The sequence below is a fragment of the Salvelinus fontinalis genome, chromosome 23 (assembly GCF_029448725.1).
Source record: "Salvelinus fontinalis isolate EN_2023a chromosome 23, ASM2944872v1, whole genome shotgun sequence".
In the NCBI taxonomy this organism is placed as follows: Eukaryota; Metazoa; Chordata; class Actinopteri; order Salmoniformes; family Salmonidae; genus Salvelinus; species Salvelinus fontinalis.
The window spans coordinates 23,524,850-23,541,815 of record NC_074687.1 but is presented as its reverse complement, the minus strand read 5'-3'; the positions used below and the strand labels follow the sequence as shown (position 1 = coordinate 23,541,815).

At 40.9% G+C, this 16,966-nt stretch overlaps 1 protein-coding gene across 2 annotated transcripts in view; it reads left to right on the top strand.

Annotated features, from left to right (window-relative positions):
• The first annotated feature begins 1,489 nt into the window (after positions 1-1,489).
• The window catches only part of slc12a8 (solute carrier family 12 member 8), a 36,393-nt gene continuing 20,916 nt past the window's right edge, over positions 1,490-16,966 (top strand). For both annotated transcript variants that reach the window (XM_055878290.1, XM_055878289.1), the window contains exons 1-2: positions 1,490-4,454; positions 5,154-5,341. In XM_055878290.1, the coding sequence (XP_055734265.1) occupies positions 5,201-5,341 (141 nt within the window). In that variant the 5' untranslated portion in view covers positions 1,490-4,454; positions 5,154-5,200. The remainder of the gene's footprint in view (positions 4,455-5,153; positions 5,342-16,966) is intronic.

Here is a 16,966-nt window from a genome sequence, read left to right as displayed (position 1 = left end):
ATGTAGCTGTAAGAGATTCAAACGATTGCTCCATTTTATTTAGGCTCCTGTCCTGGAAAATACAGTTGAAGTCGGAAGTTTACATGCACCTTAGCCAAATACATTTAAACTCAGTTTTTCACAATTCCTGACATTTAATCCTAGTAAAAATTTCCTATCTTAGGTCAGTTAGGATCACCACTTTTATTTTAAGAATGTGATATGTCAGAATAATAGTAGAGTGATTTCTTTCCGCTTTTATTTCTTTCATCACATTCCCAGTGGGTCAGAAGTTTACATACACTCAATTCGTATTTGGCAGCATTGCTTTTAAATGGTTTAACTTGGGTCAAACGTTTCGGGTAGCCTTCCACAAGCTTCCCACAATAAGTTGGGTGAATTTTGGCCCATTCCTCCTGACAGAGCTGGTGTAACTGAGTCAGGTTTGTAGGCCTTGCTCGCACACGCTTTTTCAGTTCTGTCCACAATTTTTCTATAGGATTGAGGTCAGGGCTTTGTGATGGCCACTCCAAAACCTTGACTTTGTTGTCTCTAAGCCATTTTGCCACAACTTTGGAAGTATGCTTGGGGTCATTGTCCATTTGGAAGACACATTTGCGACCAAGCTTTAGCTTCCTGACTGATGTCTTGAGATGTTGCTTCAATATATCCACATAATTTTCCTTTCCTCATGATGTCATCTATCTCATGTGCAGTTGCAAACCGTAGTCTGGCTTTTTTATGGCAGTTTTGGAGCAGTGGCTTCTTCCTTGCTGAGCGGCCTTTCAGGTTACGTCAATATAGGACTTGTTTTACTGTGGATATAGATACTTTTGTACCGGTTTCCTCCAGCATATTCACAAGATCCTTTGCTGATGTTCTGGGATTGATTTGCACTGATCACACCAAAGTACGTTCATCTCTAGGAGACAGAACGTGTCTCCTTCCTGAGCGGTATGACGGCTGTGTGGTCCCATGGTGTTTATACTTGCGTACTGTTGTTTGTACAGATGAACGTGGTACCTTCATGCATTTAAAAATTGCTTCCAAGGATGAACCAGACTTGTGGAGGTCTACAAAAAAATTTGCTGAGATCTTGGCTGATTTCTTTTGATTTTCCCATGATGTCAAGCAAAGAGGCACTGAGTTTGAAGGAAGTCCTTGAAATACATCCACAGCTACACTTTTAATTGACTCAGGCTAATTTACATGATTTATCAGAAGCTTCTAAAGCCATGACATCATTTTCTGGAATTTTGTAAACTTCTGACCCACTGGAATTGTGATACAGTGAAATAATCTGTCTATAAACAATTGTTGGAAAAATGTATTTGTGTCATGCACGAAGTAGATGTTCTAACCGACTTGCCAAAACTTTGTTAACAAGAAATTTGTGGAGTGGTTGAAAAACGAGTTTAGATGACTCCAACCTAAGTGTATGTAAACTTACGACATCAACTGTATATTTTATTAGTTCTGTGCTTTTTGAAGTATTTCTAGCCACTATGGTTCATAGTCAATCTTGGTGACTGTCAAGTCAATAAACTACTGTAGCTCCATCTGCACTTTCTGAAACATACAATTCAAGGTTAATGGTAACCTTATTTTTAAATGGAAGTGCAACTTTCCCCTCTTTTATAAGCGCTTCCCTTTCACACATTTTAGCCCTCTTGGTATTTCAGCAAAGACTGACCACTGGCATCGCTTCCGATTTCCCACCTTCAGGGCACAGATATTTTAAATCAAACTTTTTTTTGCAATATACTGGTTATTTATTATTAGGGGTTTCTCTGTGTGCTTTCACCTTAGTAAAATTGTTAGGATGGCTGTTAGTGCCCCATAAAGTTCTGAACATCAAGCTTTGACTTGCAAAATTACATTTTAATTAAGTAAATTGTCTATTTCTTTATAGGTATTACTATTACAATGCATAACTTTCTGAATAGTTAGGCAGAGGTTACATAAAAGGGTTTCTATGATATATATTGAATCAGAATAATTGTTGCATGTGAAGCGAAACACAACAGCCACATTTGAAATGTACCTTGACAAAATGAAATGAGTTTTCTTTTCATATTCCCGTAGTCATTTTTGTCTTGCATGATGTCTCTCCTTTGCGCTTTATTGTTAATGTGTCTTTAAAGTTAAATTGTTTAGTTAACATGGTAGCGATTTAAATCTATCTTGTCAACATTGTTTTACATCAAATGCTAGCTTCTCTAACTTGTTACGTTACTACAATAGGTTAAGAGATTAGATTTAATGTTAGGTGTTACAGTACCCTTGTTCTGGATTCAACAGCTATGAAACTTTACTCTGTAAACATTCCCTCTGTACAATGTATAGAAAGTTGGTCTCTCTGCTATAAGTAAGTTGTGTATTTTCTGTTCTGGACAACCTGGTGTAATAGCTACATGAGTGGAGACTGGTCTATAATGTTTTATGGAACCTCTTTCTTTTCATTAGGTTGCCAATGCAATTTATTGTTTGTCAATACACAGCTACTTCATGTTCTGTGAAACCATAGCTTTTTGCCACCCATTTTTGGAATTACTCTCAGTAGTGATTTGAATAGCCTCGGACCACAGCTATGATTTGACCTGCAGTAATGAAGTCCACCCATCCTTACATGAACTAGTAGTTACATTATTGTGGACTGGACTGTCAGTTTTAAGAATACCTGGAGTATCATCCGCCTAAATTAATCAATTGATTATTCATGTGGCATATAGTTGAAATGTTGACATTTAAATGAATCAATCATCAGGTGGTTCCAAGAAACGATTTTCATTTTGTTAAATTATCATCTGATTGTATGGTTTTAGTGTTCAATGAGACCTACTGTACACTAGTGAAAGAAAGCACTTTCAAAAGCATAGTGTATAGTCGCATGTTTATTTCTCCATGACTATCTAAGACTGTGTTTACACAGGGATCCCAACTCTATTTTTCTACTAATTGGTCTTTTGATCAATCAAATCTGCTCTATTGCACATAATTGGGCAGAAGATCAGAATTGGGCTGCCTGTGTAATCACAGCCTTAGAGAGTGTACAAAACATTAGGAACACCTTCCTAATATTGAGTTTTGCCCTCAACAGCCTCAATTCGATGGGGCATAGACTACAAGGTGTCAAGAGTTCCACAGGGATGCTGGCCCATGTTGACACAAGTGCTTCCCACAGTTGAAGTGGATGTAACAGGTGACATCAATAAGAGATCAAAGCATTCACCTGGTCAGTCTATGTCATGGAAAGAGCAGGTATTCCTAATGTTTTGTATACTCTGTATATAATACCTATAATATAATTTTTAGACCCCAAAAGCAGCACCTTCAGTTCCCTCTGTATGCGGTTGAACATATTTCTGTTTATTGTTGTGAAAAAAGCAACCAATTTTGGGGACAGTTCCACCACTTACAGTAACCCCCTATCCATAAACTGACCGTAAGTGTCCTTGTATAAGCTGGTGAAAAAGTAAACTTGTTTCATCAATGTGGGGGGGGGGGGGGGATATCAATGTTAAAATATTTTGACAAATATTTTGTTCTATTTTTGAAAATGCAATGTGTCACTTGTAGAAAGGTTATTCTGATGAATGTAAGTCATATACAGTCATTATTGCAGACGGTTCTCAGTTTAATATTAGGTAATTGTTTGATTGTGAATATGTTGAGCTTGAGCAATTGAGGACAAAATCTTCATTTTGAGAGTTATTTTGACTCAGATTTTCATATTGGATCATTGAACTAAAGGAAGTATAAAAAACAATTGTTAGTCAAGTTATAAAGTATTGAATTATTCAATTTCACAGGTGGTTGATCAAAAGCCAGATGTTGATTTGCATAGTCTTTTAAGTTGTCCATTCGAGTGATCTGTTTTTTTATATATATAAATATGTAATGTACTGCTTTAATTGTGGTTGATTTATTTCAGTAAATTACTATTAGATGTGAGATCTGATTTTTCAATGTACTTTTTTATTTGAAAGGACATGATGAACATTCTCAGTACAGCAGGCCTACAGTTTCTTAGTAATATAAACTTCATAATTAAAGGTAATTGATTAGGCTTTTTTTCCATCATAGGGCATATAAAATACACAAATAGTCTAACACTTGTGAATTCGCCTTGGTATTTCAATTGGATTGCTGCCAAATGCACCTTTGAAGGTTGGCCAAAACTAACAAATGGCGTAGCTGTATCTTTTTGGAGCAGAGCAACACACCTATAAAGTGGCATTGGACAAAACAAACATTTACCTGCTGACGTTAGTCGAACACGTTGCAATACTACGCTTATGGTGCAGACAGAGTGTGAGGGTAAACCATACGGTTGGATTATTTTTTTAGCACAACATTAATCATTTATATGATCTTTAATGTACTTTTATTGTATTAAGATTTTAGAATGAGAAACTCGATATTTGGAACAGGCTGTTTTTGAGGACTTCAGTTGATGGGAGTTAATTTTTGAGGTAGGTCAAGAAATATCATTGTGCCGATTTTTCACGGATCCAACATAAGATTTGCTGAAATAAGGGCGATTTGAGATTACATTTTTTAGATCTGCGTTTATTGAACTGTTCCTATTTCCGATTGACAGCAATATAGCCTATATGCATAATCGTGAAAAAACAACACATTTAATATAACGGACGTGATTTTCTGTCGTGAAAATTCAATCGTTTTCCTTACAGACTAAATTACATGTTGCCCCAGTGAATACATTTTATGTCAAGGAATGTACCGGTAATTCGAGAAAAAAATGTATCGTCGAATTCAACTACACTACCCTACCATGATCCAGGCAAATCAGGCTCGTGCTGTTGCATAATCCCACCTACTGCCTGCATCCGGGTGGCTGTTTGGTTGTCACACCTCTATTTGGCTCTAGGGAAGGTAACGCAATGATTAGGCTACCTTTGTATCTCCACATTTAAATAAACTCATGATTTTTCCCATCAAATAAGGATACATAATTGTATAGCTTATTTCTGAATCACTATGCCCTATAGATAGAAGTTTGTCTGAAACCCAAGCATTTCAGACAATCTTGCCCTTTTGATTTTGTATACTTTGGGGGTTAATGAATATACAATGCACATTGACCTTGTTTCAAGGTGAGTCACTCAGTTTTTAAACTTTGATGTACTTTATGTATCCATCCACTCCAGGGTACTAAACTGGAGTGCGTGCAGGCAGAGGTTTGGTCAAAGCGGTTATGGAAGCGTTGCCATTCGGCTGGATGCTCCACAGGTCTAACGTGGGGGATGTGACAGAACTTCTGGAGGCTAGGGAGTCTATGAGGGCCAGCGGCAGTAAAACCACACCTGTCCAGGATCTGTTCCATGAGGACGCTCAGGTAGGTTACAAATGCTGCCTGCCCTGATGGTATGAGGAAGTCTTCTTTGATGACATAGTTGGAGCCTGGTCCAATATATGTTTGTGCTGTCTTGTGAAATCTCATGGTCATTGTTATGGCGTTGAGTTCGAAAGAAAACACAAACAGATCTGGGACCAGACCAGTGCCGACCCAGTTAATAAAGCCGCATACGAACATGGTCTCTTTTTTGCTTTCTTAAGGCAGCTCCAAAATGCAGATGTTTCTGAGCCTAGCTCAGTCGATCAATCAATCACATTTATTTATAAAGCCCTTTTTACATTAGCCGATGTCACAAAGTTCTATACAGAAAACCATCCTTAAACCCCAAATAGCAAGCAATGCAGATGTAGAAGCACGGTGGCTTGGAAAAACTCCACAGAAAGGCTGGAACCTAGGAAGAAACCTAGAGAGGAACCAGGCTCTGAGGGGTAGCCAGTCCTCTTCTGGCTGTGCCGGTTTGAGATTATAACAGTACATGGTCAAGATGTTCAAACGTTCATAGATGACCAGCAGGGTTAAATAATAATGATCACAGTGGTTGTAGAGGGTGCAACAGGTCAGCACCTCAGGAGTACATGTCAGTTGGCTTTTCATAGCCACATTCAGAGTTAGAGACAGCAGGTGCTGTAGAGAGAGAGAGAGAGTTTAAAACAGCAGGTCCGGGACAAGGTAGCATGTCCGGTGAACAGAACAGGGTTCCATAGCCGCAGGCAGAACAGTTGAAACTGGAGCAGCAGCACGACCAGGTGGACTGGGGACAGCAAGGAGTCATCAGGCCAGGTAGTCCTGAGGCATGGTCCCAGACCGAATCTGCGTCTCTCACAAGGATAGGCAGACCATTCCATAAAAATGGAGCTCTATAGGAGAACACCCTTCCTCCAGGTGTTTGGGACAGTAACGTACGTGTAGGTATGCATGGCAGGACCAAATCGGAGAGATAGGTAGGAGCAAGCCCATGTAATGCTTTGTAGGTTAGCAGAAAAACCTTGAAACCAGCCCTAGCCTTTACAGGAAGCCAGTGTAGAGAGGCTAGCACTAGAGTAATATGATGAGAAAAAAAAAATTGGGGATCTAGTCAAGATTCTAGCAGCCGTGTTTAGCACTAACTGAAGTTTATTTAGTGCTTTATCCGGGTATCTGGAAGGTAGAGAATTGCAGTAGTCTAATCTGGAAGTGACAAAAGCATGGATTAATTTTTCTGCCACATTTTTGGACAGAAAGTGTCTTATTTTTGAAATGTTACAAAGATGGAAAAAAGCTGTCCTTGAAATAGTCTTGATATGTTTGTCAAAAGAGAGATCAGGGTTCACAGTAATGCCGAGGTCCTTCACAGTTTTATTTGAGACGACTGTACAACCATCCAGATTAATTGTCAGAAGATCTCTTTGTTTCTTGGGACCTAGAACTAGCATCTCTGCTTTGTCTGAGTTTAAAAGTAAAACAGTTGCAGCCATCTACTTCCTTATGTCTGAAACACAGGCTTCTAGGGAGGGCAATATTGGGGCTTCACCATGTTTCATCGATGTACAGCTGTGTGTCATCCGCATAGCAGTGAAATTTACAGTTGATTTGTCAGAGGACAAACCATCCACAGAGACAAACTGATATTTTTCCAACAGATGAGATCTAAACCAGGCCAGAACTTGACGGTGTAGACAAATTTGGGTTTCCAATCTCTCCAAAAGAATGTGGTGATCGATGGTATCAAAAACAGCACTAAGGTTTTTTGATGATCCTTGGTTGGCGTCTAAGCAGATTATTTGTTGTGATTGCAAACGTAATAAATTGGTTGTCCGATAGTCGAGGATTATGAGGAAAAACATTAAGATCCACAATATTTAGGTCCAGAGTATGACTGTGGCAGTGAGTAGGTCCGGAGACATGTTGGACAAAACCCACTGAGTCGATGATGGTTTCGAAAGCCTTTTGGAGTGGGTCTGTGGACTTATCCATGTGAATATTAAAGTCACCAAAAATGTGAATATTATCTGCCATGACTACAAGGTCCGATAGGAATTCAGGGAACTCAATGAGGAACGCTGTATACAGCCCAGGAGGCCTGTAAACAGTAGCTATAAAAAGTGATTGAGTAGGCTGCATAGATTTCATGACTAGAAGCTCAAAAGACGAAAGTGCAGTATTTTTGTTTTGTAAATTGAAATTTGCTATCATCATGACTCACGTTGACAATCTACTGGCAAATCCTACTGGCACTGTATCGGTGCTCATTGGCCAATGACCATAAACATTAACAACAAGTTGGAAATCGCAAATTCAACAATGAGTGGTTTGGAAGGAATCAGTTGCGGAACATTTAGTGCTGTGGTGGTCACATTTCGTCAGCCGGTGATTGTCAAGCACATAACTGTCGGTCTCAGGGTAATTGACTGTTAATCAACATAAACATATTTAGCATCTTCTTGCTTCCACACATAGCCTACCAGCTATTTTAAAAAGTCTAATAAATCAATTTTATATAGCTTACACCTTCACAATAAATCTGTTTTTTATTTTATTTTAGACAGGTCTAAAGAAGCATTATATGAAGACAGACAATATTGTCTATTTCAGATGAAAAGAATAGCATACTCTGAGTTGTCCTTATGCTAGGTCTTGATGTGGCTACGCCATATGGCTGTGGGCTACACTAGTTAATTTAGCAGACAAGATTTGCTTATAGTTCAGTGGCATTATTTTATATTATGTTCAAATCAAATTTTATTTGTCACATGCGCCAAATACAACAGGTGTATTCGGTGAATACTTAGTGAAATGCTTACTTACAAGCCCTTAACCAACAATGCTTTAAGAAGTTAAGAAAAATTATAATTGTTAAGTGAAAAATAGAAAATAAAAGTAACAAATAATTAAACAGCAGCAGTAAAATAACAAGTGAGGCTATATACAGGGGGTACCGGTACAAAGTCTATGTGCAGGGGCACCGGTTAGTTGAGGTAATTGAGGTAATATGTACATGTAGGTAGAGTTAAAGTGACTATGCATAGATTATAAACAGAGAGTAGCAGCAGCGTAAAAGAGGGGTCTGGGTAGCCATTTGATTAGGTGTTCAGGAGTCTTATGGCTTTGGGGTAGAAGCAAGCTGTTAATTAAGAAGCCTTTTGGACCTCGACGTGGCGCTCCGGTACCGCTTGCCGTATGGTAGCAGAGAGAACAGTCTATGACTAGGGTGTCAGCAGTCTTTGACAATTTACGGCCTTCCTCTGACACCGCCTGATATAGAGGTCCTGGATGGCAGCAAGCTTGGCCCCAATGATGTACTGGGCCGTACGCACTACCCTCTGTAGTACCTTGCGGTCGGAGGCGAAGCAGTTGCCATACCAGGCAGTGATGCAACCAGTCAGGATGTTCTCAATGGTGCAGCTGTAGAACCTTTTCAGGATCTGAGGACCCATGCCAAATTCTTTCAGTCTCCTGAGGAGGAATAGTCTTTGTCATGCCCTCTTCACGACTGTCTTAGTGTGTTTGAACCATGATAGTTTGTTGGTGATGTGGACACCAAGGAACTTGAAGCTCTCAACCTGTTCCACTACAACCCCGTCGATGAGAATGGGGGCGTACTCGGTCCTCCTTTTCCTGTAGTCCACAATCATCTGCTTTGTCTTGATAATGTTGAGGGATAGGTTGCTGTCCTGGCATCACACGACCAGGTCTCAGACCTCCTCCCTATAGGCTGTCTCATCGTTGTCGGTGATCAGGTCTAGCACTGTTGTGTCATCGGCAATCTTGATGATGGTGTTGGAGTCGTGCCTGGCCATGCTGTCATGAGTGAACTGGGAGTACAGGAGGGGACAGAGCACGCACCACCGAGGGGCCCCTGTGTTGAGGATCAGCGTGTCGGATGTGTTGTTCCCTACCCTTACCACCTGGGGGCGGCCCGTCAGTAAGTCCAGGATCCAGTTGCAGAGGGAGGTGTTAAGTCCCAGGGTCCTTAACTTAGTTATGAGCTTTGAGGGCATTAGGGTGTTGAACACTGAGCTGTAGTCAATTAATAGCATTCTCACATAGGTGTTCCTTTTGTCCAGGTGGGAAAGGGCGGTGTTGAGTGCAATAGAGATTGCATCATCTGTAGATCTGTTGGGGCGGTATGCAAATTGGAGTGGGTCTAGTGTTTCTTGGATAATGATGTTGATGTGAGCCATTATCAGCCTTTCAAAGCACTTCATGGCTACAGACGTGAGTGCTACGGGATGGTAGTCATTTAGGCAGGTTACCTTAGTTTTCTTGGGCACAGGAACTATGGATGTCTGCTTTAAACATGTTGGTATTACAGATCCAGTCTATGAGAGGCTGAAAATGTCAGTGATGTCACTTGCCAGTTGATCAGCGCATGCTCGAGGTACACGTCCTGGTAATCCGTCTGGCCGTGCGGCCTTGTGAATGTTGACCTGTTTAAAGGTCTTGCTCACATCGGCTACGGAGAGCGTGATCACACAATTTTCCGGAACAGCTGGTGATCTCATGCATGTTTCAGTGTTCCTCACCTCGAAGCGAGCATAGAAGTAATTTAGCTCGTTTGGTGGGTTCATGTCACTGGGCAGCTCGTGGCTGTGCTTCCCTTTTGTAGACTGTATTAGTTTACAAACACTGCCACATCCGATGAGCATTGGAGCCGGTGTAGTACGATTCAATCTTAGTCCTGTATTGACGTTTTGCCTGTTTGATGGAGAATACAATTGAACAAAGATTAATAAAATACATATTTTCTCCAAACTATTTGAGGGAATGCGGCTATTCTGTGTTGAGTGCTTTACAAAAAAATAGGTACTCATTTATTCTTAATTTATTAATTTAACTTTAGTTGTTCTACAATTTTTGGGCTATATGTTTTGATTTTTAATACATTGTAAGGCTGCGTGATGTAACTCTAATGATGATTTGAATAAAGTTGCTTGAAAGGAATGATTTCCGCTTTGTTTTTTTGCGCAGGCTATACACATTCTAATAGTCTCTCATTCACAAGCACTTGATAATTCCTAGAATTTTACGATGGCATCCCTTTTGTGGCAGTAATGCACCCTAACAAATCCATGCCTTTTGCGATCGGAGTGCTGCGTTGTGACGTTCTCCCTGAGTGTGCTACGCAATCTGAAGCGTCTCTCTATCACACCGCTCTGTCACATGATCGGGTCTTTCTCACAGGCTACAAGTTAAGACAGACACATCGGGATGCAACTGCGCGAGTCCTTATCTAATTTCGAGGTGCATATTGTGAGAACTGTCCACATTTACTTTTCGTCAGCCAACAAGATTAGTAGGCCTAACGAACAGCAAAAGCTCTATCCTATGTCAATCTACTATCCCCCATAGTACAAAAGTTGACTTATTCTGTGCGAGAAATAATTATTCCAAACATAGTCTGGGACAGTTGTGGCATGCGGTAGATCCCAAATTAATACAACCACTAGCATCAAAAAAACTTTTTTATTCAATTTGGCTGACGCAACAGAGCAGAACGTTTAGCTTAAAATGTTGATACAATTAGGCTATTTCTTCACATTATAAGCGCAGCAATGTGCACATGGTAGTAGGATATAAGCGTGAATTTTCCATTAGCATAATGTGCTTAATTGTAAGTAGTTATTTCACCACTTTAGGTATGATACAAACCTTATTAAAACATAGGCCTATGGGCTAGGCTACATGAGGTGTGCGACAATGATTCGAACAAGTCGCAAAAAGGCATGTTATGCTGGGCATCATTCAAAAGTGATAATATATCATTCACAAGTGATAGGCTAATATTGTCACCGATCAGACTATTCTTGATTTAATTTTGTCTACATAAACTAAATAATATATGTGCGACATTTGTTTTGATTTAGAATGGACCATTATCACGCACCTGTATCGAAATAGGGGCAGCGGGAACAAAATACATGTCATCTATGCACTTAAATAGCAAATGGAGGACGCTTTTCCCCGTTGTTTATTTTCATGCAACCCAGATAGGCTATACTCCTGTTGGAAATATAAGCAAGGTACTTAATATTAGGAAATTTGAGATATGTAGTTGGCCTGTAATGAATAATCAGGGAGGAAAAAGGTGTGGATTCACACGCAGATTGCAGCAGGTGTTTATTAAGCTTTCGCAGAAGTAACTGGAGGTGGTACGTGACAGGGTTGATGCGATGGGTTATCTTGAAGGGACCAATGAAGCAAGAACATAACTTTTTGCAGGGGAGGCGGAGCCGTATGTCTCTGGTAGAGAGCCACACATGCTGTCCGGGGTGAAAGCATGGCATTGGTCGGCGGCGTCTGTCGGCAAAGCGTTACTGGGTATTAGAGGCTTCCTGCAGATGCCGTAAGCGGTCTCCCATTCCCGCTCACTACGCCGAAACTAGTCAATGACAGCTGGGACAGTATCAGGCTCCGCCTCCCAGAGAAACATGGGGGGTTGGTAACCAAGTACACACTAAAACAGAGTAAGGCGGAGGGATGAAAACATGAGTGAGTTCTGAGCGTATTCGGCCCAGGCCATATACCGACTCCAGCCTTGTGCAGAGGCAGAACATTGTTGGCAGAGGTACTTCCCTATTTCTTGGTTCAGGTGTTCCGTCTACCAGTTGGTCTGAGGATGGTACCCGGAGGTGAGGCTGAGGGCGACCTCCAGTCGGTCACAGAAGGCTCGCCACACCCGGGAGACAAACTAAAATAGGAAGCCGATTTATAGATTTAATTTTGGATTGGAGATGTTTGATGTGAGTCTGGAAGGAGAGTTTACAGTCTAACCAGACACCTAGGTATTTGTAGTCGTCCACATATTTTAAGTCAGAACCGTCCAGAGTAGTGATGCTGGACGGGCGGGCAGGTGCGGGCAGCGATCGGTTGAAGAGCATGCATTTAGTTTTACTTGCATTTAAGAGCAGTTGGAGGCCACGGAAGGAGAGTTGTATGGCATTGAAGCTCATCTGGAGGTTAGTTAACAGTGTCCAACGAAGGGCCAGAGGTATACAGAATGGTGTCGTCTGCATAGAGGTGGATTAAATTAATCACCTGAAGCAATAGCGACATCATTGATGTATACAGAGAAGAGAGTCGGCCCGAGAATTGAACCCTGTGGCACCCCCATAGAGACTGCCAGAGGTCCGGACAACAGGCCCTCCGATTTGACATACTGAACTCTATCGGAGAAGTAGTTGGTGAACGAAGCGAGGCAATCATTTGAGAAACCAAGGCTGTTGAGTCTGCCAATAAGAATGTTGTGATTGACAGAGTCGAAGGCCTTAGCCACGTTGATCTATACGGCTGCACAGTAATGTCTTTTATCGATGGCGGTTATGATATCGTTTAGGACCTTGAGCGTGGCTGAGGTGCACCTATTACCAGCTCTGAAACCAGATTGCATAGTGGAAAAGATACGGTAAGATTCGAAATGGTCGGTAATTTGTTTGTTAACTTGGCTTTCAAAGACCTTAAAGGCAGGGTAGAATAGATAAAGGTCTGTAACAGTTTGGGTCTAGAGTGTCTCCCCCTTTTTAAAGAGGGGGATGACTGCGGCAGCTTTCCAATCTATGGGAATCTCAGAAGATACGAAAGAGAGGTTGAACAAGCTAGTAATAGGGGTTGCAATAATTTCGGAAGATAATTTTAGAAAGAGAGGGTCCGAATTGTCTAACCCGGCTGATTTGTAGGGGTCCATATTTTGCAGCTCTTTCAGAACATCAGGTATCTGGATTTGGGTGAAGGAGAAGTGGGGGAGGTCTGGGCGAGTTGCTGTGGGGAGCGCAGGGCTGTTGACCGCGGTAGGGTTAACCAGGTGGAAAGCATGGCCATCCGTAGAAAAATGCTTATTGAAATTCTCAATTATTGTGGATTTATCGGTAGTGACAGTGTTTCCTAGCCTCAGTGCAGTGGACAGCTGGGAGGAGGTGCTCTTATTCTCCATGGACTTTAGTGTCCTGGAACTTTTTTGAGTTTGTACTACAGGAAGCAAATTTCTGTTTGAAAAAGCTAGCCTTAGCTTTCCTAACTGCCTGTGTATATTGGTTCCTAACTTTCCTAAAAAGTTGCATATCACGGGGGCTATTCGATGCTAATGCAGAACGTCACAGGATGTTTGTGTGCTGGACAAGGGCAGACAGGTCTGGAGTTAACCAAGGGCTATATCTATTTCTAGTTCTACATTTTTTGAACGGAGCATGCTTATTTAAGATGGTGAGGAAGGCACTTTTAAAGAATGACCAGGCATCCTCTACTGACGGAATGAGGTCAATATCCTTCCAGGATACCCCAGCCAGGTCGATTAGAAAGGCCTGTTCGCAGAAGTGTTTTAAGGAGCGTTTGACAGTGATGAGGGGTGGTCGTTTGACCGCAGACCCATTACGGATGCAGGCAATGAGGCAGTGATCGCATAGATCTTGGTTGAAAACAAAAGAGGTGTATTTGGAGGGCGAGTTTTTTTTTCTTTCTTCTTTTTAGGGGTGGATCAGCTTAGTATTGCGGAAAGAATATTGCTTCCAATGTAATTGTCTGCATCATTTCCATTCCCCCATATTTTTTGGGGTAAATATATATATCCATACACGTATGCATACATATACACATATATACATACACATACCTATATAGACATACATACTTTTTTAAAGAATATGCCTTTATTATTATTCCCCGCGACCCTACCACCAATCCCCCAATTGGAGTAAACTTATAAACACTTCTGCTTTTACCTTCAAATTCTACATCTTATACCTATCTTACAGACACAGTCCACTTTACAATAGTTCTCTCTTATTTGTTCTTAGTCCTTCCTCTATTTCTGTTGTCCATCCAATTTTATTTCCACTTGTAACTGTGCTATTTCACAAAAGCTCCGCACCTATACACATTTCACAGATCCCGTATGCCCTATATTGTTTATCTTGTTATTAGTCCCACCCTTCAGCTCCACCCAACCCCTCCCATCTATCTTCCAACATCATCCATTTCGGATTTCTATTTGCCATACATTTCTCAACTGTGCTGTGATGCTTCACAAAAGACCTGAACCTTCCTATTCTCATAGCTTCTACAGATTGTAAATTAAAAATAAACATCTTTGCCAAAATAATTATTATATTATTGATTGATTGACTATGGCTTTTCAAATCCCCCAGTATTGCTATCTGTAGCGTTAGTTTTAGGCAAATGTTGCAATTCTTCAGCCATTCCTGGACCTGTGACCAAAAACGAGCTACATATGGACAATACCAAAATAAATGATCTAATGACTCTGCCTCCTCACAACAGAATCTGCAGAGCTGGGAAGATTGTATACCCCATATATATAACATTCTATTAGTTGCAAGAATTTTGTACAGTAATTTATATTGAAAAATTCGAAGTTTTGAATCCGGCGTTGTTTTGCGTATCAATTCATAAACCATGTGCCATGGAATGGGTACATCGAAAATCTCTTCCCAACTATTTTGCAATTTGTATGGCACAGCTGTTAGTTTTTTGGTCCTTAAATGAAATTGGTATATGTTTTTATTTATCACACTTTTCTTTAACCATTTTTGTTCTTTAATACAGGGCCGACATACAAGTTCCTTACTTTTATCCCCTTCTACTTGCCTCTTCCATTTTTGTGGTAATGCTGCAATTAATTGGTTGTAATTTTGGGTAGAGCAGACTTTTCCATATGTCTGTGTTAGCTGCATGTGTGACATAACTCCACCAGTCCTATTTATGATATCATTCACAAAAATTATACCTTTTTTAAACATTTCTTCGATAAATACAGTTTTTTTATCAATTATTATATTTGAATTTAACCACAATATTTGTTGTACTATTTGTTCCGTCCTTTCAGGTGGATTAAACTGAAATTGCAACCAACTTTCTAAGGCTTGTTTAAAGAATAAGGATATTTTGGAGATCATTTCCTTTTCAAACAACCGAAAGTGAGCAGGTGTAATCTGAATAAAGGGAAAAAGGCCCTTCTTGAACATAGGATGAGACATTCGTACCAGTTTACTAGAGAACCAGTTTGGATTTAAGTATAACTTTTGTATGACCGATGCCTTTAGTGAGAGGTCTAATGCTTTAATATTTAATAATTTCTGCCCTCCGAATTCATATTCGTTATATAAATAGGCCCTTTTAATTTTATCTGGCTTGCCGTTCCAAATAAAATTGAATATTTTTTGTTCATATAATTTAAAAAACAGGTCACTAGGTGTAGGCAAAACCATAAGCAAATAGGTAAACTGTGATATGACTAAAGAGTTAATTAGGGTGATTTTTCCACAAATAGACAGGTATTTTCCTTTCCATGGTAGCAAGATCTTATCTATTTTTGCTAACTTTCTATTTTTGCTAACTTTCTTTGGAGGGCGAGTTAGTTAGGATGATATCTATGAGGGTGCCCGTGTTTACGGATTTGGGGTTGTACTTGGTAGGTTCATTGATCATTCGTGTGAGATTGAGGGCAACAAGCTTAGTTTGTAGGATGGCCGGGGTGTTAAGTATGTCCCATTTTAGGTTACCTAGCAGCATGAGCTCAGAAGATAGATGGGGGGCAATCAATTCACATATGGTGTCCAGGGCACAGCTGGGGGCAGAGGGTGGTCTATAGCAAGCGGCAACGGTGAGAGACTTGTTTCTGGAAAGGTGAATTTTTAGAAGTAGAAGCTCGAATTGTTTTGGTACAGACCTGGGTAGTAAGATAGAACTCTGCAGGCTATCTCTGCAGTAGATTGCAACACTGCCCCCTTTGGCAGTTCTATCTTGGCAGAAAATGTTATAGTTAGGGATGGAAATGTCTGGGTTTTTGGTGGTTTTCCTAAGCCACGATTCAGACACGGCTAAGACATTCGGGTTGGCAGAATGTGCTAAAGCAGTGAATAAAGCTAACTTAGGGAGTACGCTTCTAATGTTAACATGCATAAAACCAAGGGTTTAACTGTTACAGAAGTCAACAAATGAGAGCACCTGGGGAGTAGGAGTGGAGCTAGGCACTGCAGGTCCTGGATTAACCTCTACATCACCAGTGGAGAAGTAGGATAAGGGTACGGCTAAAGGCTATAAGAACTGTCCGTCTAGCACGTTCGGAACAGAGAATAAAGGGAGCAGGTTTCTGGGCACGATAGCATAGATTCAAGGCAAAATGTACAGACCAAGGTGTGGTAGGAAGAGAGTACATTGGAGGTAAACCTAGGCATTGAGTGATGAAGAGAGAGATATAGTCTCTAGAGACTTATAAACCAGGTGATGTCATCGTATATGTGGGAGGTGGAACAACATGGTTGGTTAAGGCATATTGAGCAGGGCTATAGGCTCTACAGTGAAATAAGACAGTAATCATTAACCAGGACAGTAATGGACAAGGCATAATGATATTAGGGAGAGGCACGCGTAGGCAAGTGATCGTATGGGTCCAGTGAGTGGTTGGGCTGGCTAGGGACACGGCGATTCAGACAGTTAGCAGGCCGGTGCTAGCAAGCTAGCAGTTAGCAGGCCGCGGCTAGCAAGCTAGCATAAGGGCCTTAGAGGGACGTCGCGATGGGGGAAAAGTCTGTTTTTGCCTCCTCGTGCGGTGACGTCGATAGACCAGTCGTGGAATTAGTTGGGTTCCAAGTAGCAGAGGGGTCCAAGTCCAAT